At 42.2% G+C, this 26893-nt stretch overlaps 1 protein-coding gene, 1 long non-coding RNA gene and 1 pseudogene across 6 annotated transcripts in view; 2 read left to right on the top strand and 1 right to left on the bottom strand.

Annotated features, from left to right (window-relative positions):
• Nucleotides 1–2339: 2339 nt before the first annotated feature.
• LOC309492984 (putative inhibitor of apoptosis) lies at nt 2340–3933 on the top strand (annotated as a pseudogene). The gene has a single exon. The product of its transcript is annotated as a putative inhibitor of apoptosis (transcript).
• A 9536-nt stretch (nt 3934–13469) lies between these two features.
• LOC309487653 lies at nt 13470–13995 on the bottom strand. Its single transcript, XR_014201900.1, has 2 exons — nt 13632–13995; nt 13470–13568 (listed from the first exon to the last, which is right to left on the bottom strand). It is a non-coding gene; the product is annotated as an uncharacterized lncRNA (long non-coding RNA).
• Nucleotides 13996–25266: 11271 nt separating this feature from the next.
• The window catches only part of LOC309485333 (B-cell scaffold protein with ankyrin repeats-like), a 111334-nt gene continuing 109707 nt past the window's right edge, over nt 25267–26893 (top strand). Inside the window, exons 1-2 of one of the 4 annotated variants that reach the window (XM_082152158.1) lie at nt 25267–25416; nt 26500–26892. In XM_082152158.1, the coding sequence (XP_082008284.1) occupies nt 25404–25416; nt 26500–26892 (406 nt within the window). In that variant the 5' untranslated portion in view covers nt 25267–25403. Of the gene's footprint in view, nt 25417–25881; nt 26324–26496; nt 26893 lie in introns of those variants that run through there. The other 3 variants (XM_082152157.1, XM_082152160.1, XM_082152159.1) reach the window with 3 other exon arrangements.

Here is a 26893-nt window from a genome sequence, read left to right on the forward strand (position 1 = left end):
GTCTTTCTGTCTGACTAAATTGATACTTCATTTAGTACAACTTTCCCTCTATCTACGAATTACACAAAGTGCATGCTGTTTTACACTTAAACTATTACAACAGAATCACATCTGACTATTGCACTGAGAGAGGCATATTCATCCAAGCTCGAGGCTGTTAAACAAAGTTCCACACTTTGGTAAAACCTAAATTCTAGAGGTCAACTTAAAAGTTCAAAGTAAATGCATCATCATGAGCCATTTAAAACAAATACAGAAAAGCCACTATAGTGATCAGTTTTAGCGTTTGAATTGATATTTTACATTTTACGCTGTTTACATCTTGTTTTTGTACAGTTTTTTGCAAAAAGTATATAGTCACAGAGCGTGGTCAAACATGTTTATATAGGAATGTATGAAAAACATGAACAAATATTGCATAAAGAGAATTAAATGACGGTCCATCTAGTATGAGAGTGTTTAAGACTAAACAAATCATATTTATTTTAGAACATCTTTCTACTATGTCTACGAAACATTGACGTGAAAGATGAGTATTACACTTCAAACTCGTCTGACTATTACACTTATTTTGTTATTATTACACAGTTATTTTGTGTGTGTGTCACTAAACAACATGATTAAGCTAATGAATTACAGTTGATACGTGGTATTTTTACGTGAAAGGAGGGAAAGGAATATTTAACATATAAAAAAAAAAATATTTTAACCTATCGTCAATTTCAATGGTTAGATCAATCATCTAACAATCAACAGCTATATGTGAAACAATTAGAGTTGGTTAGAATTAGTCGCATTAGAGCAGGATTCTTGTTTATATTGAACATTGTTATTGTAGGCTACCGCATGTTTAACAGCGCTATTGTTGTCGGCCTCATCAAAGTTCACACAGTTTTCACCGGAGCATACCGACTCTGAAACAAGCTGTAATGTTAGTGAACTCTAGGTCTTCTGTTTGTTCATATACGACAGTATTCACATGAATTGACTTGATTTGATAAAATTATGGTTTAAACCATCATCTTCACGTGAGACATTTGCATTATATTATTATACCGTCCTAGTTTTTAAATAGCGCTAAAATGTATATTTTATATTTTAACCCTTTAATGCGGATATAGAATGCCGCACAAGGTTCTCTGACATATCTTATTGTGTAAAACATCTATGTAGATCTAGCTATGTTTTTAAAAACAAAGCTTTGTTTTTAAAAACAAAGACAAGGACGCATCTTTCTATAAGCGACCCTCAAAATCTGTGCATACAACAAAACACATGTATGTGTACGAGGATTTATCAGAAAATTACTTTTGTTTGAAGAAAAACTTAAAATCAGCAGGTGCTTGATAACTATTGAAGCTATTAAACACCCCTGAATTCGGTAATGTGATATTGATATCATGTTTTAATTTTAACTCCATACATTTGAATGCGCTAAAGGTCTATGAACTTTAACATCTTAATAGTTGGCAAAATTAACTTAAAGCCTAGGCAAAATGAAATACATCCTAACTACTTTCTACATGCTTACAGAACTTATGGCGTACAATTCACCCATGCATATGTTTAAAAATATATGTATATTTATATATATAAATATTTTGGGGTAATTATAGACATCTCTCCGGTGGCATATGCATAACTTCTCCAATACTTCTGATTCAATGTGGCATTATATGTAATCCTATACAGCGGTTTACGGCGTCATGATGACAACCCCTCCAGCGGGGCGGGGTGAGCTGTTGTCCTGATAAATATTTCAGGACTTCACACACAACCCCGGTTTGGCAGTCTATCATTTTCTTCACTACTTCAATGTATACTCGAAAGTAGAATGTTGAAATAAAAAAAAATAAAAAAATTACAAACATTTCTGTTGTGTTAATGTCTGAGCTCATAAAATAGTATTATAGTAGTATACACAATAATATTTAGAATAATTAAAAATACTACATGATTTAAAAGATTAAATATTTCAGAGATCCTTGTAAAGAGTTGCGGAATGTTTTCTGCATTTTAATTACTGTATTCCCGAGGTGGCAACCATGTCCATACCATGCCTGGATGCGCTGTGCCATGGACCACAGAGGCGTCTCTGAAAAATGTGTGGTGATTTTTCAAATGATACAACTAATTTGCCCGCTGTGTACAGAACAGAACAGAAGAAAGGACATTTTGTAGTGTTGAACAAAATTCGATTTTGTTCTTAGCATCGGTTCCTGCATCATAGAGGTAAGCACATACCCCCTACGTCAATCTTCTTTCTGTTCAGGAGTTCATTAAATTTTTTTTAATAAGATTATGTGTTCTGTCATGGATGACTAGACACTAGTCATGGGATGTCCAGCAGAGAGAAGGGCTTGAGTGGACACGCCCTGTGGTCACATTTTTATGTCTTCATCCAGAGTTTACCCCCCACCGCAAACCTCCTGTCGTCCTCTCACTCTGCCTTTTCCCTGCTTCGCAACGTAGCCATCCTACAGCTTTCCGCCCCTGCGACACCCGTAACATCGACCACCACGGCATCCGTTTCAGGCCAAATGGAGGAGCAGGTGGGTTACTTAAACCTGGATATGTCTCACCAGGATATGTCTCGCCAGCGACCTCCGGCTTGTCACAATCCTGACATGCGTCGGGAACAGGAACGCCTTGACACCTTTCAGAATTGGACTCTTGCTACAGTAACTCCAGCCGAGCTTGCCAAAAGTGCTTTCTACTACCTTGGCCAGGGCGACAGAGTGGCTTGCTTCAGTTGTGGAGGCCAGCTTAGCAACTGGGAACCGGGAGATCGGGCAGTATCAGAGCACCAGAGGCATTACCCCAACTGCTGCTTCGTTCGAGGTGACTGTGCAGATAATGTACCTTTATCTGGTGGCGGGCTTTCCAATGGATCTAACTCGGCAATGCAACAGTGTGAAGAAAGGTTGCTCACATTTGTCAACTGGCCCTCAAGAATAACTGTTCGACCAGACCAATTGGCTAAGGCTGGTTTTTACTATGTTGGTCGTAATGATGACGTGAAGTGCTTTTGTTGTGATGGTGGACTCAGATGTTGGGACTCTGGTGATGATCCATGGGTAGAACATGCCAAGTGGTTTCCAAGATGTGAATACCTGTTGCAAGAAAAGGGCCAAGAGTTTGTTCATCAGATTCAAGCAAGATTTTCAAGACTATTTGAACAGCTATTGACTAATGGAGACAGCAACTCGAGAGAATTTGTTGATCCACCTGTTGTACACCTGGGTCCTGGAGAAGACCGTTCAGAAGATGCAGTGATGATGAACAATCCTGTGGTGAAGTCTGCTTCAGCGTGGCCTGGTGAAGCAAACCGTGCAGAGCAAAATTCTCGCAAGCGGAGAAAATTACAAAACCGTTCAAGAGTTGGTGTCTGATTTACTAAGTGCAGAAGATGAGAAGAGAGAGGAGGTGCGAGAGCTTCTTGCTGAGGAAATGGCATCTTTTCTTAAGAAACATCATCTTGTCATGTCACAGCAGCTAAAAAGTGTGCAGAGCTTAATGGACCATCTTCTAGAGGAGAACGTCATCTCACAGAAAGACAATGCCATTATTCGTAACTGCACTACAGTCAAGCAGCAGACAGGGCATCTCATTGAGTTAGTCCTGTCGAAAGGAAATGCAGCAGCAGAGGTCTTCCGCAACTGGATCAAGAAGAATGATGTCTGCCTGCTGAGAGAACTGATGGCCCAGACAAATGAAGCTGCATCACCGAGTCAAGATCTTTCAGACTTGCCTATGGAGGAACAGTTACTTCAAGAGTAGCACACATGCAAAGTTTGCATGGATAAGGAAGTGAACATTGTCTTCATCCCCTGTGGTCACCTAGTTGTGTGCAAAGAATGTGCGCCTTCTCTGCGCAAGTGCCCCATATGTAGAGGATTGGTCAAAGGCGCAGTCTGTACTTTCCTATCATAAAGTGAAGATATTTATCATCCAAGTAACAAACAGCTTTTGGATGTGTAAATTTACACCAACTCTAATTGTTTCACATATAGCTGTTGATTGTTAGATGATTGATCTAACCATTGAAATTGACGATAGGTTAAAATATTTTTTTTTTTATATGTTAAATATTCCTTTCCCTCCTTTCACGTAAAAATACCACGTATCAACTGTAATTCATTAGCTTAATCATGTTGTTTAGTGACACACACACAAAATAACTGTGTAATAATAACAAAATAAGTGTAATAGTCAGACGAGTTTGAAGTGTAATACTCATCTTTCACGTCAATGTTTCGTAGACATAGTAGAAAGATGTTCTAAAATAAATATGATTTGTTTAGTCTTAAACACTCTCATACTAGATGGACCGTCATTTAATTCTCTTTATGCAATATTTGTTCATGTTTTTCATACATTCCTATATAAACATGTTTGACCACGCTCTGTGACTATATACTTTTTGCAAAAAACTGTACAAAAACAAGATGTAAACAGCGTAAAATGTAAAATATCAATTCAAACGCTAAAACTGATCACTATAGTGGCTTTTCTGTATTTGTTTTAAATGGCTCATGATGATGCATTTACTTTGAACTTTTAAGTTGACCTCTAGAATTTAGGTTTTACCAAAGTGTGGAACTTTGTTTAACAGCCTCGAGCTTGGATGAATATGCCTCTCTCAGTGCAATAGTCAGATGTGATTCTGTTGTAATAGTTTAAGTGTAAAACAGCATGCACTTTGTGTAATTCGTAGATAGAGGGAAAGTTGTACTAAATGAAGTATCAATTTAGTCAGACAGAAAGACTATCACTTAAATTCTTAATTGTCATTTATTTCTATAGACAGCTCTCAAAGAAACGTCTTCGCCTAAAACACATACAGTCCAACATACAACATGTGAAACAGCGCTGTGCTATCTGAACAAGATGACTAAATCTAGCGGAGTAATAAAACCATCATTTGAAAACTTTTGTGTATTTATTAAAAATGGCTCTTTTCTCAGTGATTTGGTCTTTTGAATCTTACATGGATTGTAAGGACATGTGTGATTCCTGTATAAAGATTATGTTTTAAAGCTAGTCCATAGGGTGTGTAAAAATACACCCAAAGAATTAAGCACAACTATTTACACACATACTAAGTAGGAGAATATCTAAACTGTATATTGTAGATCTGTTTATCTGGGGTCAGAGAACATCCTTAGCTCATACATCTCTTTAATTTTGTGCTGGATGTTGAAGTGTTGGTTAAAAGATAAAGGTATTAGTTAATAACAAACAGACAAAAAACTTTAAATCATCATGAAGCCATAATATTAATATATAAAATATGGTATAATTACAGTTTAAAAATGACTTCCATAATATTTTATTTCAGTAAAGGTATGCCTGGATCACCCAACACAACGTTGTGCGTTGTGAGTGAGACCTCGCAAAGATTACACCGATATTAGATTTCTCGAACATTGCGTGGTTGCCTGAAACTTAGTCATCAACATGCATTTATGTACGACTGTCATCTGTTATCATGGTTTAGTTGTATTTTAAAACACTGTTTTTCTTAAAAACGTATTTGGTAGCATGATTATCTTGTTTAATCGTGTATTCAGTCCATATATTTATCAGGTTGATATTTGTAGAAATAAGCAAAATACATTTATAAAACAAAAAGAACAAGTTAATGGCCTTGTGTCAGAACACAACAGGTATGAAGATATGTTTGGTTTTTTACTTTTTATTCTAACTTTAAAGCTAGATTATCCTTTGAAAAGTGTAATACAGTATTTGATTTTTACACATTCGCCAACTGGCCTAAACCGTTGACCACTGAAGTTATGACTTCTGAAGGCCTCTCATGTGCAGATTCGCTCGGTTGAAAAAATTGTATTTTGTCATTTAAACATCTGAAATTTGCCTGTATTCATAAAATATGTCCTCACTGGTGTAAAATGACCTCTGCCAATAATCTGACTTATCCTCGTAAGCGAAACATTTCTTATCTTTATTTACATGGCGGGTAAGTCCATGGAGGCCTCTATGTCGTTCCGCCATCTTGAAAAACTAAAGGGACAGAAAGCACTAGCCTACTTAGTGAATATTTGTTAACTTCACCAAAAGTCCAAAATTAACTAAAACATGAGTTTTTATTTTTTTTTAAACAACTGTTATTTTTATAAATGTTATTTAGTGTAATTATAAATAAATCTAGTGTTAGTTGGGCGGAGACTCGGCTTCACACATACGGAACTTAAAACTAAACTAGTAGCATATTGTATTTAAGTTGATGTTGTTTTGAGCGGTATGTGAAGGAAATCTGTATGTGAAGGAAACCATTCTAACTTGTTTTACTTTTTTTTTCTGATAGGCCTAACGTTTTAAATACTACACCTTTGTAATTTAAAGGTTTGTACCATTTTAAAAAGTTGTATGTGAAAGTGTTACATGTCTGTGAAAAAAAAAACTGTTTGCCTATCGCTTACGTTTCACGGTTTTAAAGTTTAAAGCACATAGTTTTGAACAGATTCATTATTTTTTACTCCAAAACGCATTCTCAAACAATGATCAGATTTCTCCATTGGGAGATGTGGATTATCCTATCGAAGAGTGAATACATCAGTAAGTTAGTGAATATTTGTTAACTTCACTAAAAGTCCAAAATTAACTAAAACATTAGTTTTTATTTATTTTTAAAAACTATTATTTTGTATAAATGTTATTTAGTGTAATTATAAATAAATCTAGTGTTAGGTGGGCGGAGACTCGGCTTAACACATGATCTATACTCATTCATGTTTCTACCGTCGATGAGTGATGTATAATACGGAACTTAAAACTAAACTTTAGTAGCATATTGTATTTTAGTTGATGTTGTTTTGAACGTTTTTTTAAATCTGTATGTGAAGGACCACATTCTAACTTTTTTCAGATAACGTTGTAAAATGTACGAATACTAAACCATTTCATTTTAACTTTATACAGTGTTTTTAAAAAGTTTTAAATATATATGGAGAACAAAACTTTTCTTTAATTAAAAACAACTCGCTGATCTGTTACCCAATAGGCCTACATTGCTTCACTTTTTAAAAAGTTTAAAGCACGTTGTTTTTAACGTTTTAACATTTTACAAATGTATGAACGCTAAATACGTGTATTTTAAATGTATACAACGTTTTAATGACTATAAACATTTTATAATTGTGAAAGTACAACTTTTCTTCAAATGTATGTTAGAAAATAGAAATATTTGCTTGATATAATTTTAATACATGTTGTTTTAGATGGTTTAATTCTATAACATGTTTGCAATTCAAACTTTTTTAACATTTTACAAATGTGTGTTTACCACCCTTTGTATTTTAGTGATAAACATTGTTTTAATGTCTTTTTTGTATGTGATTGTGAAAAGTACAACTTTAAATGTGGACCGTGGGAAAATTGGAGGGCTCAGTCCAAAAGTGGTGGGGGTGGTGGGGGTGGTGGGTTGGGGTGTTTGTGTGAGTGTGAGCCAGTTCTAGCCTGTATGAGAGCATAGAGTTGTAAATTAAATATAATTTCTCCTGTGACATAGGCAAAGCAAGGCATAGCAAGTTTATTAATATAGCACTTTTTATACACTGGCAATTCAAAGTACTTTGCATAGAAATGATTAAATAATCACAAAATGTATTCAGCCAATCGATGCTTTTCTGTGGGTATCCATTCGTTGCAGCCGGTAATCCTATTGGTGCGTATATCCATCAACAGATCCAAATGCGTCGCTCCATTTTAAAAAAAGCTACGTGATTTTAGAAAAAAATCTGTTCCAACACAGATAAACCTTCCATTGAAACATGAATTTTAAATCGTAATAGGCTATTTTAAATGCTCATCCTCAGAAATAGGCTACGAACATTTGGGTACATCCATTCCAAAAAAGTATGTAAACGTAATCCTCTGGGTGTTTTTTTTTTATAATCCGCGAGAAGTCGGCATCTTGCAACCGTGGTTAATCCAGCCCACTCTGCTATGAAAACCGGTTCACTCCCATCATCTTTCAAATCTCTCCATACTCCTGTATAAAATAAAATCCAATCCCTTTCCGTAAAAACAAAACAAATTGGGATCCTCTGTTGTATTCGTTGTGACTCGCTCGTCGTTATCCATTAACCAATCTGACTTCGCACGCACGTCCTCCAGAAAAGTATTTCACTTGCGCTCCGCCGGCTCATGGAGAAATCGAGTTAAACAGGGTCCATGTTTATTCCGCGGCACTAAGGTCAAATCCTCCATAGCTTCATCAATGTTTCTTTCAGGTGTTTTGGGGTCTGACGTAGCCATAGTGTTCTACTTGAATAAAACCACAAGTAGTATTTCACTTCAAGTTTGCGCTCCTTTTTAAACACTAGCTGTCACTGTGGGAGGGACGAAGGGATGGAGGGGATTCCCCCGAGTGTGATATCATTTTAGGGAGGCCCTTAAGTCAAAATTGACCTCTCAGCTTTGAGAGGGGTGTGTTAGGGGGTGTGGTCTCTTCGAGCCGTTGCATCGGTTTTCTTTGGTCATTTAAGTTCGGCCACCGAGATGACCGGATGTGTTTTCTATTTGGGAGCTTGAAGGGGGTGTGGGAATTTCCCACGGTGACATCTCCTGGGGGCGGGGGTAGGGGCGGGGTTTGTGTGTGTCTCTCTGTAACCTTCACAGAGTCTCGTAGACCTCTGGACTGAGTAGACGCTCTCCACTCTGCTCCAGCACAAGGAAACACTTATATATCTTTTAACGAATGGTATGTAAAAACGTAAGACTTTTTAAAAACTAGTTTGTGTTTTATGTAACAGTTTTACAAATCAACATTTAAAAAATGTCTTAACTTGTTTTAATGTTTTAACATCTTTAAATAACACTAACTCATTTTTTAATAACTCTTTAAGAGAAAAATGCAATTTTAACTTATTTCATTGATGTTTTAAAAGTGATGAATGTACATCTGTCTTCTTTAATAAATAAAAACACTGATCTCACACTCTGGCTATGTCTTTATTGTACATTTCTTAAAAAACGTTATATCGTTTAGAACTACTGAACGTGGGAAATTTTCCCACGGTTCAGGTGTTCAACCCACAAGGAGGCGTGGCACAAGTCCGATTTTCCCACGGTCACATGACCTGTCCAGAAGTGGGAGGAGCTAGCGTGGTAAATTCCCACGCTCAAAAGGGGGCGTGGCTTTGAGGGCCATAAAGCAATAAACCTGTCAGTTTTTTGACGAAAGGTGCCCTCTATTCTCTCTCTTGGTAGGTATTTGATTATTACTAAAGAAATATATCCTCATTGAGAACTACTTGTGAACTAAGAATAACCAATTAATTACTAATCACAAAAGTAACATGTCTAAAAAAGTGAATTGTGGGTTTTTGAGGACTTCTCTTTAGGATATGAATATAAACATTGACTTTCTCTTGTCAAAAACAATTAGCATCCTTAATGAAGAAATTGGCTGCATTTATGTTGTGATAATCGCAAAACCACATCTTCCAGTTTACAATGTTCGTTATAATATTACTAGTGCCTCACAGAAATGAATGCCTGTACAGTATGTGTCAAATATAAAATTAAATAACTTGTGTTACTTGTGAAAAACATGCTAACTCCTCAGTAATTACTCAAGCATTACCTTGTCATCCCGCAGGAACTACTAGTGATGTGGCCCATTATTTTAAAGTGAAAAACATGTTAACTCCTCACTAATTACTCAAGCGTTACCTTGTCATCCCGCAGGAACGTCTCGGGTTACGACTGTAACCCTTGTTCCCCGAGAAGGGAACGAGACACTGCGTCGTCGTCGTGACGACACTTTGGGGAACGCCCTTAGCGTAGTGCGTCTGAAGCATGAATGAAATCTGTCCAATCCTGATTGGTGCTGCGTCATGACGTAGTAGATGACGGCATAACCGGAAGATACAAAGGGACGCCGGCACAAACACACGTTAGCTCCTTTGCGATGAAGCAAGCGCTCTGCCCGTGATAGGTGTGGCGACGAGACGCAGTGTCTCGTTCCCTTCTCGGGGAACAAGGGTTACAGTCGTAACCCGAGACGTTCCCCTTCGAGGGAACTCGCACTGCGTCGTCGTCGTGACGACACTTTGGGGAACGTAATGCCCACTATGCCACACCGTAATCACGCCCGCCCTAGTGTGAAGCTGGGAGACCAGGCACACTTAGGACGCGAGCACTCTGGCGCCAGGCGTCACAGGGAGTTGCAGACTATAGAAGCGTATGAAGGTGTGCGGGGTGGCCCACCCGGCCGCCTCGCAGATCTCCTGAAGCGAGACGCCAGAAAGGAGGGCCACGAGGAGGCCATGCCCCTGGTGGAATGTGCCCTCACGGCCATAGGTGAAGGCAAATTGCGCACCTGATAAGCCGTGGCTATAGCCTGAACAATCCAATTGCTGATTGTCTGTTTAGATGCAGGCAGCCCTTTCTTGGGTGAACCAAAGCACACCAACAACTGGTCTGACTTCCTCCACTGAGAAGACCTCTCCAAGTACACTCTCAGGGCTCTGACTGGGCAGAGCAGATGAAGTCTCCCCTCTTCCGCCGTCACGTGAGGTGGAGGATGGAAGGCCTGAAGAACCACTGACTGTGCCACATTAGATGGCACCTTGGGCACATAGCCCGGTCTAGGATGTAAGATGGCCTTAACTCCGCCAGGGGCAAACTCCAGGCAAGTTGGCGATATCGCCAAGGCCTGGAGATCCCCCACTCTCCTCAGAGAAGTGATAGCAAGGAGAAAGGCCACCTTAAGGGTCAGGTTCTTTGCCTCAGCCGACTCCAGTGGCTCGAAGGGGGCCTCAGCCAACCCCTCAAGTACCACCTCCAGGTCCCAGGTTGGGACTCTGGAGCGAGCCGCAGGCCTCATTCTCCGAGCCCCACGGAGGAAACGTACAACCAGATGGTGCCTCCCCAAGGGCCCATCACCTACAGGCGAGTGGAAAGCCGCAATGGCAGCCACATACACCTTAAGTGTGGACGGGGTAAGACCGGCGGAGAAGCGATCTTGGAGGAACTCCAGCACTGAAGCCACTGGGCAGTTAACTGGGTCCACCTCACACTCTCTACACCAAGTGGAAAACACTTTCCACTTCAGGCTGTACAGTCTCCTGGTAGAAGGAGCCCTGGAGCTGAGTAGGGTCTCGACAACATCTGCTGACAGGCCAGCCTCTAGGTACCGAGCCCCCTCAGGGGCCAGACCCAGAGGTTCCACAGCTCTGGCCGGGGGTGAAATATTGTGCCCCCTGCCTGCGACAGCAGATCTCTCCTCAGAGGGACCTGCCACGGAAGGCCGTCCAGCAGTGCTACAATGTCCGAGAACCATACTCGGGTCGGCCAGCGGGGTGCTACTAAAAGTAGACTGATCTCCTCCCGGCGGACCCGCTCCAGGACTCCCGGGAGCAGAGCGATCGGGGGAAATGCGTACAGACGCAGCCTCGGCCACGTCTGCATCATGGCGTCCAGCCCCAGCGGAGCTGGATGCCTGAGAGAGAACCACAGTGGACAGTGGGACGTCTCTTGAGACGCGAACAGATCCACTTCCACTGGGCCGAATCTCACGCACATGGCTTCCACCACCTCTGGGTGGAGTCGCCACTCCCCGGGCCTCAGCCCCTGCCTCGACAGGACGTCTGCTCCCTGATTTTGGTCCCCGGGGACGTACATCGCTCTGAGAGACGACAGTTTCCCCTGGGACCACAGAAGGATCTGGTGTGCCAGTCTGCATAGAGGGCGCGACCTCAGACCCCCCTGATGATTCAGATACGTGACTACAGAAGTGCTGTCCGAGCGTATCAGGACATGGTGGCCGCGGAGGTCTGGGAAAAAGCTCCTCAGAGCTTTGTAGACCGCCAGCATTTCCAGGCAGTTGATGTGCCAGGAAGAATGCCGGGTCTCCCACAGACCTCTCGCAGCGAACCTCAGGAACTTCCTGTGACATGGAAGGATGGAAATATGGAAGTATGCGTCCTTCAGATCTATCGTGACGAACCAGTCCTCGAACTGGATCTGACTCACGATGGCTGGAATTGTGAGCATCTTGAACCTGAATCTCCTCAGAGAACGATTCAAGTGCCTGAGATCTATTATTGGACGCAACCCCCCATCCTTCTTGGGAACTATGAAGTACCGGCTGTAGAACCCGGACTCCCTGTCTGGCAGAGGAACACTTTCTATGGCCTCCTTGACCAACAGGGATTGAACTTCCTGTTCCATAACCCAAACCTGCTCTGGGCCAACCACAGTCCAGACCACCCCGTTGAACTTCGGAGGAGGGGAGCTGAACTGCAGTCTGTAACCCAGCTCTACAGTACGCAGGGCCCACGCAGATATATTCGGAAGGCATGACCATGCGCCGAGATAATCTACTAAGGGAACCAGCCTCTCGAGGCCGGCCTCGGGTGTCAACCGAGCCTCGTTCCCGACCCCCTGAAGCGGCTGACCGGCAGGGAGCAGTCGAGAATGATTTTCGGTGGGCGAACGCGTTCGCTGCCCAGCCACAGATCTTTCTAGAGGTGGCTGGAGCGGCGTGCGTACGCGGGAAATCAGTGTGGCCCGAAGCGTGCTGGACGGCGGGAACACAGCACTGATTTCCCGAGAGCTCCGGGAAGGAGGCGACCTCAATCGCTCCACCCCGGGGGGGACAGCTCTCAGCGGTCCGGCCGCAGCTAGGGCCGCTTGGCGGAAGCCTTCTTTGCCTGAAGGACGGTCCTCAGAACGACCTTAGGCTCAGAAGGCTTGCCGCGAGAGCGCCGCCTCCTTTGCCAGGCTCCCTCGGGAGGGGTGCGGGAGGCAACACTCTTTTTTTTTTTCTTTTTTTTTTTTTTTTGCACCTGTCGGTGCGAGGCTCAACATTTTAATTCCTCAAAATTAAATGCAGCCAAAAACACTGGATAAGTGAAACACTGTCTGGATGGTAGGCTGAATTAAAATATCTAACTTCTCAAAGTCAGATAATATTCCATCATTTTAATTCCAAAGAATTAAATGCAGCCATAATCACCAGACAATACTGTTTAATATTTATTTATACGGTTTCGTAATCTACGCGCTGCCTCAGCAAACGCGAGATTCGAGCCGTCACAATATATCGGCTTTCATCCCTCGAGAAGAAAGTCAACAGGTGCGAGGTTGAAACATCCGACAGCGCACGGCTTTTTTCTATGCACGCAGGCCGAGATATTTCTCAATGAACACTGCCCGCACCCTCAGGAGCTGACTGTGAATGCCTCGCACCCAAACAGTATTATTTCACAGATCGCGTGTGTCCCTTTTATAGCAGACTTGTAATCTACGCGCTGCCTCGGCAAACGCGAGATTCGAGTCGTTCACAATATCTCTCGAGAAGAAAGCCAACGGGCGTGAGGCTGAAACACCCGAAACGCACGGCTGTGTGCGTCAAGATATTTCTCAATGAACACACAGCCAGCACCCTCAGGAGCTGACTGTGCATGCCTCGCACCCACACAGAATCTTTATTGCAGAGTAGCCCCGTAATCTACGCGCTGCCTCGGCAAGCGCGAGACCCGAGCTACTATAAAATAGATTCTGTATTGCAATGCAGACATTAATCTACGCGCTGCCTCGGCAAACGCGAGATTAGTCACAGAATCTTTATTGCAGAGTAGCCGTAATCTACGCGCTGCCTCGGCAAACGCGAGATCCCAGTCACAGAATCTTCATTGCAGAGTAGACCCGCAACCTACGCGCTGCCTCGGCAAACGCGAGATCCGAGCCACTAGATTCTATATTGTAATGCAGACGTTATTTGGGACAAACAACACCAAATAGGACAAACAATTTCACACAGAGCGCTTGCTGAAGAGCAAAAAGCTAACGTGTGTTTGTGCCGGCGTCCCTTTGTATCTTCCGGTTATGCCGTCATCTACTACGTCATGACGCAGCACCAATCAGGATTGGACAGATTTCATTCATGCTTCAGACGCGCTACGCTAAGGGCGTTCCCCAAAGTGTCGTCACGACGACGACGCAGTGCGAGTTCCCTCGAAGGGGAACTACTAGTGATGTGGACCATTATTTTAAAGTGAAAAACATGTTAACTCCTCACTAATTACTCAAGCGTTACCTTGTCATCCCGCAGGAACTAGTGCAGCCTGGTCTCATTGTTAATACGTAACGTTAGGTATTAATACGTCATTTTCAAAGATAGAAAACGTACTTTTTTGTACGTTTGGATATATGCTGAGACATATAATATGGACGTATCTGCAACGTTTAAACGTAACATTATTACGATTTTACAGCTAAAAAATTTTAACTATTTACGAATATTTCATATCATAAAGATAATTGTATAATTTCCCTTTTACCATTTTATAGATTATAAATGTAAGATCTCTTAACCCTACTCCCACACCTAAACGTAACTTACCCATTTTATAGACAATATTAAAAGGATAAAAGGTAATGGACAGATATGTGTTACGTAAGGGAAATGGCAGTTTTATTAACAATATAGCATTAAAACATAGTTTGAGCCAATAATCCTACCCCAAAGTTACCCCTAAACCTAACAATTTCTTAAAACTACGTAGGCTACAATTATAAAGGAAAACAACAGACAGACATGTATAATCACAATAATTTATTTATTGAGAAAATGTCAAAACCGGTAGGCTACCAAAAGTCGTTCACATGACGTTGTGTCGCAGTCCTCTCTGGCAGTATAGTTTTGTATGAGGTAACGTTACAGAGCAGAATTTAAATTATTAATCCATGAAAATGTTAATCCGGTTTCGGTTCGCTGTTCGCTCTGTGAAGGCGCGCGCACTTCTCCAATTCTTCTTCTTCTTCTTCTTCTTCTCCTTCTTCTCCTCTACTATTTATGGCGGGTTGCAACCAACTTTTTCAGGTGCATACCGCCACCTACTGTACCGGACTAAAAATAAAATAAATACCCAACAAACACCCCAACCCTATTTAAACAAACCTATATGTTATGATCTAATCCTGTAGATTTGAGAAAATTAAAGAGAGCTTTGCAACACTCCCTTGTTTCCTCACTCATCCCTAGAATCCCTTCTAAATTCCATCCCCTTCCTAATTCACATATCTTATCATGTAAGATGTTCCTCTCAAAATCATATTTACTACACTTCATGATGACATGCTCAACATTTTCAGGAACATTACAAACCTCACATTTATCAGACACACATTTTGCCATTAAATACAGCGTTGATTTTAACCCAGTATGTCCAAACCTTAATCTTGAAAAAATCACTTCATCTCTTCTATATTTCCCTTTACATTTACATTTATTCATTTAGCTGACGCTTCTATCCAAAGCGACTTACAATTGCTATATATGTCAGAGGTCGCACGCCTCTGGAGCAACTAGGGGTTAAGTGTCTTGCTCAGGGACACATTGGTGTCTCACAGTGGATTCGAACCCGGGTCTCTCACACCAAAGGCATGTGTCTTATCCATTGCGCCACTACCACCCCTTTGAAACCCTTCACCTTAATTGATTTCTGAATGCTGTAATAGTGTCTCCCTTTAGTGTCTGTGTCCCACTTCTTCTGCCATACTTCACTCACTGCTTTTCTAATTAATGATTTGGCCTCTCCTTTTCCAAACGTAACTTTCATTATTTCATCATCTTTTAATTTTAACGCTGTCTTTGCAATCTCATCTGCTTTTTCATTTCCCTCAACACCAACATGAGGCGGGACCTTCTCCAATTCAAATGTAGTAGGACACCAACTTGAACACGGCATGTCGTAATCTGTGACGAAGCATGCGAGAGCCAATGAGCGTCTGATATCACTGCCGTAAAACATGTCGTAACGCTTCGGGTGCAATAGACCTTTCTCACAATAACCATAGACAGTAAAAGAAATGGACACAGCGACCCCATTGGATTCAACGGAGACAAAGTGAAGTCAATTAGAAACTCTTACTTCCTGGGGGTCGAGCGTACTGCGCAGACTCAAATTGAGCTTGACGATGTAGATGTGACGTGAGCAACCCATCTGTCTTCTAGTAGCTGTGCCAAGAGAAATCTGAATCATTCCCTTCCGAAACTTGCAGAGACGGAGAGTGTGAGTAGGAGGTGTCCATGAGCTAGGAGCAGGAGAAACTTTTGCTATGTATTCTGATTAATTATTTTGTCACTTTGCCTCCACGTCCCCCCGATTGCGCGCGAGCTTCTCCTCCTGTCCATACGGTAATTCTTTACTGCGCGACAGAGAGTCGCGTGGTTATGACGCAATCGTTAGCCTATTTTTACAAAAATTGCTTCCACGGGGCCATAATGTAAGCTACAAGGTAATGGAGCCTTTTATACATTTTCGTGTTTCTTTAGAAATAAATAATGGACAAATGGAGTCTTTAAACGCCTCAGATGTAAAGTTATTCACTGTCAAAGTGACGCCAAAATGAATGGGAGTCAATGGGATGCTAACAGCAGGTGGGGGTCCGCTAGCCAATGGCGGCGCCCGGGGCTACTTCAAAATAAGTAGTTCCTGTCAAGCGTCAACACACCAGAAAAACATAAACCCGGGCAAGTTTAAAATGGATCAAAGAGTCTACACAACTTCATTAACGGATTTGCCAAATATTACATTTGCTGATGTGACGACTCGTGGAGGAAAACTCCGTCACCAAAAAGAAAAAACGAAATAAAGGGTAAAAAAATGTCCACAAGGAATTTGTCCATAAACATCAAGGTAAGTAGAGAGCGAGGCTAACTGTTACTGAACTGTTAACTAAAATGACACATCATTAGCGTGTCAATAGCTCTTGCTAGTTGCTTGCGCCATTTGTTTATGTTGCCTTGACTGCGGAGGAAGTAGATTACCACGACGATTGCGTATTTCCGGTCACAAATACGGAAGTTGTAAGAAAGGTCTATTGTTGAATTTGAATTCACTACGAGCGCGGGATTTGACGTTTACGTTCTCTGCTGAGAAATGGAGATAAAGATCACTGGATAAAGGGCTGAATTTGGATCTATTTCTTGCTAACAACGTATAAAGATTTGGATTACATCAAGCTAATAAAATTGATGTCTTTTGTGAATTTATGTTGTGTTTTAGTGTATTATGGGTCTATAGGAGAAAACGCCTTTGTTTTGTGTCTCACGGTAAATAAACCAAGTATTACAAAATGGTTAAACGATTAAAGAAGGTATTTTTAAGGTTTTAAAGTGTATTCTTGTTTAACACCATATAGGCTAATCCTCCGAAACGAGTTTGCAGCAGAAGGCATGAACAGAGTGAAATGTTATTATTTATGAGTAACGTTAAACTGTAATAAATGCGACTGAAAATGTAATTGATAAGACAATTGAATGCAATAGGGGTTATGCGCAACATACTTCCGGGTTCTACAAAACAGATATAACTACTTCCGGTCGTCAGCTACTGAGGTAAACAGCGTAGGAATGGCGACCTTTTATAGCCGGTGTTTACAGGAGCTACCCATTCTATCTATTTCAGATGTACATCGTATTGCCAAATGGACTTCCAGACCCCCGAGTACTCCGTTAGATAAAGGATTTAAGTTTTACGCCTCCTCATTTATTCATGATTATGAAGGTATGTAAGTTAGTATGTAGCTTTTGCTAATGGCACCCGATGTAGAGTTAGCTAAGTATCAGTAAGTTAGTTTAGACTTGTATGCTATCATAGTAGTTTAACCTTTTATATTTGCTTGCAGACGATTAAAACAATCAAATGAAGACTGCATTTTTTGTTTTATAATTTTTATTTTTTTCTGATACTTAAGCATTCGTGACATTTTAATTAAAACAGAAATAAGAATTGTTTTCTAAAAAAGCGAAAAATAAGTTACCGCAGAGATCACCTACTGCTGCAGATGCGTACGGTAGTGCAAACCGGAAATGCTTATACCTGTTTTCCGGTTCGAACGTTGGGCGTTCCGCATAACCCCTATAGAGTCAAAACATTAATGCCACGATTTTAATATGCATAAGTTAAATAGGAATACGTACAAATTTGAACGTCGGTAAAGTTGTTTATACGTAAATAAATTACGTTTTTGTGCTGTCAATACGTAAATGTTATACGTTTTAGTGCTGTAAATACGTCAGTATTATACGTGTGTAGAAAACGTAAATAAATGTAAGTATGGTAGAACTACACTTTACATAAAAATACACACGTATTCTCATGAGATCACGTTGATGTTACGGAAGCAGACGGACAACAAGGTAAGTAGTGATGTAATGTTTATTTAAACAGCTGAGTGCCAAGAAGATTCAACGTGCAGAATTTTGGTGAGTATCAGAGTTCAGAAGTGCAGAGTTCTTGAATGTAATTCGTGAATGAATGATCGCTGTATCTTTTGCAGGAACGGCGGGATGAGACTTCAGAGTGGAGAAGATCTTCGTATGAAGAGGATGACAGGTGACAGCACACACTCACGCACCACTTGATGGGACAGGCAGGCTTACGGCTTGAACACCACTCGAGATGAGATCTGAACAGACTGGAACAGACTGGAATCGTCGTAGAGAACTGGTAAGTAAACACAGGTAAGTTTAGTAGTGAAACTCGCAGAGAGAAGCACTATGAGTCCGCTTCGGATAAACGAGCCCGGACAATGAGGAGTGCGTGAGGTGTGCTTATAAAGCAGTGGTGATTGAAGGGGTGCAGGTGTGACTAATTAATATTCAGGTGACTGTGATCGTTGAGTGATTGTGGTGGATGAACCTGGCCAATCCGTGACAGTTGACTAGTGATGTGACCCATTATTTTAAAGTGAAAAACATGTTAACTACTCAATAATTATTACTCAAGCGTTACCTTGTCATTCCGCAGGAACTACTAGTGATTCACTAGTAGTATAGTGAAGTGTTTAAAAACACTAAGTGTTATAAATATAAAAATAATGGGTCACATCACTAGTAGTTCCTGCGGGATGACGAGGTAAAGCTTGAGTAATTAGTGAGGAGTTAACATGTTTCTCACTTTAAAATAATGGGCCACATCACTAGTAGTTCCTGCGGGATGACAAGGTAATGCTTGAGTAATTAGTGAGGAGTTAACATGTTTTTCACTTTAAAATAATGGGCCACATCACTAGTAGTTCCTGCGGGATGACAAGGTAACGCTTGAGTAATTACTGAGGAGTTAGCATGTTTTTCACAAGTAACACAAGTTATTTAATTTTATATTTGACACATACTGTACAGGCATTCATTTCTGTGAGGCACTAGTAATATTATAACGAACATTGTAAACTGGAAGATGTGGTTCCCTTTCAGGGGAACTCGAGCTGCGTCGAGACGCGGTGGGAACGCCCCTGCGTGATTGCGTCGTGAAGCACGTGAAGCACTGATTATACAATCAGTCCAATGGAAAGACGAGACGTCATAGGCGGGTGACGTCATCGACCAGGAAACTATAAGGCAGCCCCGCTGACACAGATCGCGTTAGCTTCTGTGCCTTCAGCAAGCGATCTGTGTATTCTGCCCTTGTCATATTTATTGTTGTCTGTCAAGTTGCAATATATATATATATATATATATATATATATATATATATATATATATATATATATATTATGGCAAAAGAGAGCAAGCAAGCGTTGTGTTGTTCCCTGCCCACGTTATATCACGGGTGGGGACACACACTTCAGCTTTGTGTTGCTTGTTTGGGAGTGGACCATGCCAACAGTCAGTTCTCGAGGGAGCTGACTGTGAGCACTGCGAGAAGCTGTCCGTGAGGACGCTCCGCTCCCGCCGGCCGTTCTTCGAGGAGGACGGTTCGGTGCGCGCTCCCCAGGGCACGGGTCCCGCTGCTGCCGAGGCACGCCGTCGACGCGCATCTTGGGGATCGCAAATGGATCGAACAGCGGGGTTTGAGACGGGCCCCGCCCTATCTCTGCCTTCACCTGTTAGATCCAGTGCCTTATCTCGGGGAAAAGCACGCTCTGCGGTTTCTCCTCCCCAGGATGAGGCACTCATGCTGCGATTTCCAATTCCGAGGAATTGGTATCGTTAGTGTTTTTGTTAAGAGAACAAAACAATTAAAAATATAAAGAATAAAGCAGATGTTTATGAGTTTTCAATAAATAAATAAATAAGTCAGCTCATAACTCTGTTGAATAAAGAGGAGAAAAAGAAAAGCAACTTTTAAAAGGAAGTTTTATCTAGTGCTGTTGCTAAGTTAAATATTACTGGCCAGCCGGTTATTATGAGAGTGAAAATATAAGGAAAACTCTATATCTCAGCCTCCTCGTCAGGGAATGCAGTTTTTTCCCTATCTCCACACTGAGGTGTCGAGATCGTGGAATAAACCGGTTTCTATTTATGTGTTTAATCCCCAAACTTCTACTATAGTAATGTTATGGGTATTAAGTATCATGGTATGACAGTGCCTCGAGTTAAAGAGACGCTTGCGAGCTATCTCTCTCCCGAGTCGGCGTCATCATAACCCCGACGTTACCTCATAAAAAGATGTACCTCATACATCATAAAAATAGATGAATATTATTAAAAAAAGGCAGCGCTGGTGGGTAAAGTATATAAGGACATGGATGAATGTGAGGATGTCAGCACTGACGCTATTCGAGAATTGCGTCGCGCAACAGATAACTATACCGGGGAGGGACGGTTTCGAGAAATCGTTTCTCCTCGGCGTCCTCTGGGGGGCGACTCTCTGAGGAGGGTCGCAGCGCTGCAAGTTCGGTTGTTTTCCTGCTGGTGGCCACAGAGTGATATATATATATATAAATATATAGTTTTTCTGATGTAAAGAAAAATAAAGATAAAATATGTCTTTTCTTCTGGACGCTCTGCTTTCAATAAAACGAAGAATAAATTATTCAGCGGCGTTCCAGAGGTTTCTTCCTCACCGATCTAATGTTCCTGAGACTGCTGGCGGGAGCAGTCTCAGCCTACTAAAGCTCCTCGCAGCATGAATAAAATGCAGCAAAACAGAGCGTCGCGATTCGGGCTCATCCACAATCGAGGGGGACCTGGGTGGCGGTCGCAGTCTAGCCAGTTAGAGATATGCAAGATCTGAGGACTGTTTTATCTCTAAAATAGCTTGGATGAAGAAGCCCTGACACCGAGGCTGCAGGCTTCTGAGGGTGGTCCCCTCCGGGGTAGGGACGGTTTTGAGAAATCGTTTCTCCTCGGCGCCCTCTGGGGTGCGACTCTCTGAGGTGGGTCACAACGCTGCCAGTTCGGTTTTTCTGCCGGTTCGCCGTTTCAGGACACCGAGGTGTCAGCGTCCCCAAACGATTCTCCGAGGAGGGTCGTAGAGCAATCATTTCGGTTTCCCTGCCGGTTCGCCGTTTCAGGGCGCCGGGCTGCCTTCTTTTTTCCAGCGATCCTCCGAGGAGGGTCGTAGGAACAAAGCTAGTTAGAGGTAGGCAAGATCTGAGGACTGTCGTTATCTCTATTAAAACTTAGACAAGAAGTCCTGACACTGAGGCTATCAGGCTTCTGAAGGTTCCTCCGGGGCAGGGACGGTTTTGAGAAATCGTTTCTCCTCGGCACCCTCTGGGGTGCGACTCTCTGAGGAGGGTCGCAGCGCTGCCAGTTCGGTTGTTCCCTGCCGGTTCTCCGTTCAGGGCACCGAGGTGTCAGCGTCCCCATACGTTCCTCCGAGGAGGGGCGTAGAACGGTCAGTTCGGTTGTTCCCTGCCGGTTCGCCGCTTCAGGGCACCAAAGTGACTGTTCAACCAAATCCAGAGGCCAGTCTCGAGACTGGTTCTCCTAGTAGAATTTCTGGCAGCGTGGAAACTACTGCCATATATTTCTCAGTGGGTCCTGCACACTATAGAAAAGGGTTCAGAATTCAGTTCGGTTCTCGTCCGCCCAGATTTCTAGGGGTCCTCCCCACAGTGGTGGACCCCGAGCAGGCACTGGTTATGGAGCAGGAAGTACTGATACTTCTGCAAAAGGAGCTATAGAAGGGGTTCCTCCTCCCAGCAGACAGTCAGGGTTTTACAGCCGTTACTTCGTTGTTCCGAAATAGGGTGAGGGGTTGCGTAAAGGAGGTAAAACTAGGCCAGTCACTCACTGTGAAACAGTTTCAGAGACTGTTGGGACTCATGGCAGCTGCGTCCAACGTAATCACTTTTGGCCTTTTGTACATGAGACCTTTGCAGTGGTGGCTCAGGATCAAGGGGTTTTCTCCGAGGGGAAATCCATTTCGCACGATCAAGGTCACGCGGCGATGCCTTCGTGCCTTGGTCATGTGGAAGAAACCTTGGTTCCTCGCCCAGGGCCCAGTGCTGGAGGCTTCTTGTCGACGCGTAACGCTTTCGACGGATGCTTCCCTCACGGGATGGGGGGGTGGTCATGAGTGGCCGCTCGGCGAAAGGTCTTTTGCAGGGCCATCAACGTTCTTGGCTAGAAATGATGGCGGTATTTCGAGCTCTCAAATACTTCCTGCCAGACCTGGGAGGTCACCATGTGCTTGTCCTTCCGGACAACATACTGACGGTCTCGTATATCAGAGCAGATATCCTGTTGAGGCAGGGGCTGAGGCCCGGGGAATGGAGACTTCACCCCAAGGTGATGGAGCTCCTTTGGGAGAACTTCGGTCAAAACTCAAGTCTACCTTTCGCATTGTTTTATACAACGCATTGCCCTATGTGGTTCTCCCTGACACATCCAGCTCTGCTTGAACTGGATGCAACGTATTAGGTGTGGTCGAGGCTACACCTGTACGCATTTCCCGATATCTTTGCTCCCGGGAGTTACTCTCATCCGGAGTTATGGATACTATGGGCTCGGCCTCTGAGGGGGCCCAGCTCATAGATTCAGGTCTCTCGACTGAGGTCGTGGAGACCATACTCCAGTCTAGAGCTCCCTCCACGAGAAGACTGAATATCTGAATCTTGCTATCTACCCTATGGTACAGTACTTGATTTCTGCAATGAATGTTTCTTTGCTGGGTTATCTCTGAGGAGAGATTCTTATTTCGTCTTCTCCGTGGTACATGAGGCTGAGGCCTGCACGTACTTGGATTTGCACCTGGTATGGTGATAGTCTTTCTTCACCCCTTGCCGGGTTGTATTCCTAGGTCCCTACTAAATTTGCGGGCCATTTGTGCTGCAGGCCTTCTGTCCTCCACCTCCAGATCAGGAAAAACTTAATCTGTTATGCCCTGTCTGGGCTTTGGATGCTTATGTCCACAGAGCTGCCCTGTGGCGTATATATAAGAGCAGTTATTTGTCTGCTTCGGGTTACCTGAGATAGGTTGCCCTGCATCTAAACAGATAATGAGCAAGTGAGTAGTTGAGGCTATCTCACTTGCTTATGAAGCGGCCGGACAGCCTTCACCTTTGGCTGTCCCGGCCCATTCTACCAGGAGTATGGCTGCCTCTAAGGCTTTATTATCAGGAGTTTCACTCTATGACATCTGTAATGCGGCAGGCAGGTCCTCACCGCATACATTTGTTAGATTTTATGACTTGGACCTAGGCTCCACTCCAGGGTCTAGGGTGCTTGTTTCCTAGTATGCGCATGGTCTTCATACAGAACAGGCATTTGTCATATGGCGTAGTGGGTATAGGGTTCCCACCGCGTCTCGACGCAGCTCGAGTTCCCTTGAAAGGGAACGTCTCAGGTTACGTATGTAACCCTGGTTCCCTGAGAGGGAACGAGACGCTGCGTCGCCTTGCCATACTCCCTGCATGCCTGTGATCGACTTGCTTCGACTTTTCAGAAGCTAACGCGATCTGTGTCAGCGGGGCTGCCTTATAGTTTCCTGGTCGATGACGTCACCCGCCTATGACGTCTCGTCTTTCCATTGGACTGATTATACACGTGCTTCACGACGCAATCATGCAGGGCGTTCCCACCGCGTCTCGGCGCAGCGTCTCGTTCCCTCTCAGGGAACCAGGGTTACATACGTAACCTGAGACGTTTTGCGATTATCGCAACATAAATGCAGCCAATTTCTTCATTAAGGATGCTAATTGTTTTTGACAAGAGAACATCAATGTTTATATTCATATCCTAAAGAGAAGTCCTCCTCAGGCGGCTACTGTAACATAAAGGTAGGTCTTTGGAGTCTGAGACATATTGAACTGACACTCAATAGAGCTCATAATAGTGAACTAATCCAATCATGAGTGTCAGCATCACTTCCTAATTATTTAAAATTTAAAACAAATTATCATTATTAGTATTATTCTATGTTTAAGTTTGAAATAAACATACGTCCATCTTTTGGCAAGAGTAGTAGTCACAATCTCAACATGTAGCTAAAGTATTTGGGGGGATATAATATTCATAAACTGGTTTCCACAAAGAACCCATTTGAGGCACAAGCTTCTGAAATGTTATGACCATGTTAAGAGTAAAAAAAAACCCCCACAATTGTTCACTTTTTAGACGTTACTTTTATGATTAGTAATTAATTGGTTATTCTTTCTTAGTTCACAAGTAGTTCTCAATGAGGATATATTTCTTTAGTAATAATCAAATACCTACCAAGGAACTACCTTTGTACTAAATTAGATATTACTTACTGCTTAGTTAATATTGCTTCCATATTAGTTAATAGTATTAAGTTCGGTGTTAATGCAGTACTACCTATTACTTCCTGCATAGCTACTTGTTACCTACGGACCATTATTCTAAAGTGTTACCTAAAAATGTTTCAGCTTAAATCTCTTAAAAACCTTAAAGATTCAATATGGCATGAAGTGCTTGGGTCAGATGCTTCCCCAAAAAGCAGCTGGAGGACCTTGTACAAGCCCCCTTTGAAAAAAGAACTGGTGATCTACAGTGGCAGGTTGTTTTTCTGTTTATGATTCAATATATTATTTATTGTAAATTAAAAACAGAACTTAAATGTCAAGTCTCTCTCTCTCTCTCTCTCTCTCTCTATTCGCATGCAAGAAAACACTGAAGTGTTGTAGGAGGGGATGCCATCACTCCTTTTGTTATCTTGCCTGATTGTGTGTGATCATCCATGTCACTTGCTGGCCATGTGCTGTTTTTTTGTGAGATTGTCCAGGCAACACAGGTATGTGCTTAGAGGATTTTGTGGCCACTCTGATTAACTCTCCTTCACTCATTCTAACTCTTATGTATCTTTCGATATTCATTAGTTCTCCGAACAGCTGGAACCAGACTACATTGTTATGATTTAAAACTTTCTTTAAAACCTTTTCAAAGCTTTATAAAGTATCAAAATATGGAGACTGAATATTTTTATTTATTGTTTATTTTATAATTTCCGTTCATTAACAGACAAATGGCACATTGAAATGATCAACTTCGACTTCCTATATTTAAATAAACATGCATGTGAAAACCATTCAGACACCTGTGCCTCCATGACACGGAAACTAGCAGAGTGTGGAGAGATTGGTCAGAGTGCACAAAGGTGCCATTGTTTGATCAAACACCCTCACCATCATAGAACACAGCAGCACACATCGGTACAGAGAGAGAGAGAGAGATGAGCAACACATGTAAGTTTACCTTTATTTCTTTATCGTTTTTGAGTCTTTAACTTGTTCAGTTGTTTGTTGTTCAGTTAATTTACTACTGAAATTTCAAAAATATCAAATGTTGTAAATGTCTGTTACTCACAAGATTTGCTTTAAATGGAGACTTTAAATTGTATTATAGCAAAACTGTGAAATCTAACTAATCTAACTAAAATCTTAAATAGATTTAACTGTATCTTAAAATGTATAAATAATAATAGTTGAATACTTTCATAAAATATAAATTTAAACTAGATCATTTAAAATAAACTGGACAAGTAGATTTAAAAAAAAAAAGTGAGTAGTGCATTCTATGCCAACACTTGGCACTGGACAGTTGCTAGGGTGTTCTGAGTAGTTACAATGGTGACCCTGATTTCACCAAGTACATGTTCCTGCATCAACATCTTTGTTGTCCCTGGAACAACATTCCAATCAATACAACCAGGGTTAGGTGCTTCTACATCAGTGTTATTCACCTATCATTTCACTCTGATTTTAGGGAAGGGTAGGGTTAGGTTTAGGTTAATGGCTAGGTATAGGGTTAAGACTAAATCTTTGGACAGGAATGTTGTTCCAGGATCAACAAAATATGTTGCGGTGACCGATTACAATAGAGCCAACTCCCATGTCCAGTTCTTTTGCCAAGATGTGGCTTTTGCATGTTGCTAGGGTGTGGCTAGACAGTTGTCCAGGTGATACTTCCAGAGCGGTGGGCTGCCTGAATCAAATAAGCCAACCCCCATGTCTCTATGAACTTTGTACTCCCTATGGGTTATAAAAGCCATAGCACATCTCTCCTCTCTAAGCTGAAATATTTGACACCTCATTCATGGTTGTATGACAAACCTGTGGGAGAATTTATGAGCTGAAATTTTGTCCGAAAGAAGTATGCAGGACAATAGTAATATGCTTAGCATCATAAGCACCACTAACTAGAACAAAAATAATTACATATTTCACATAATTACATGTTTCACAAATGTTTAGAAATTCAGAATACATTTCTAACAAAATTGAATAACTATTGATGCATATTTTATTTACACCATTTTTTTTTAGCAGCAGATCTCCTGATCATCTATGAGGCAGAGGCAGAGCAGTGGGCATCGTACCTGCGCTTCCACCTGATAGGCCCCATTCCTGAGACTGGTATTTGTTGTTATGATATTGCTATGGTGACCAGTCGCCAGGATGACTTCCTGAGACTGGGAGAGTACAAATGTAAGCTGCTTATCCTGTCACGTGGCATGCTGGAGGGGCTATGCCAGCTCCGGCGGTTCTTTCTGGCTCGTGTATTGCGACCGGAGACCCGTGTGATAATTCTCCTGTGTGGGGTGGAGAGCCTGGATCCTCTGCTGGAGCTAGTTCCACTGAAGGGTGAGGAGTGCCTCCAGATCTCCAGCGAGCAGGACCCCCAGGACTATCGATTGGCTGTGGCAGAGATTGTACACAAAGG

Source organism: Leuciscus leuciscus (genome assembly GCF_965113295.1).
Source record: "Leuciscus leuciscus genome assembly, chromosome: 2".
NCBI classification, from domain to species: domain Eukaryota; kingdom Metazoa; phylum Chordata; class Actinopteri; order Cypriniformes; family Leuciscidae; genus Leuciscus; species Leuciscus leuciscus.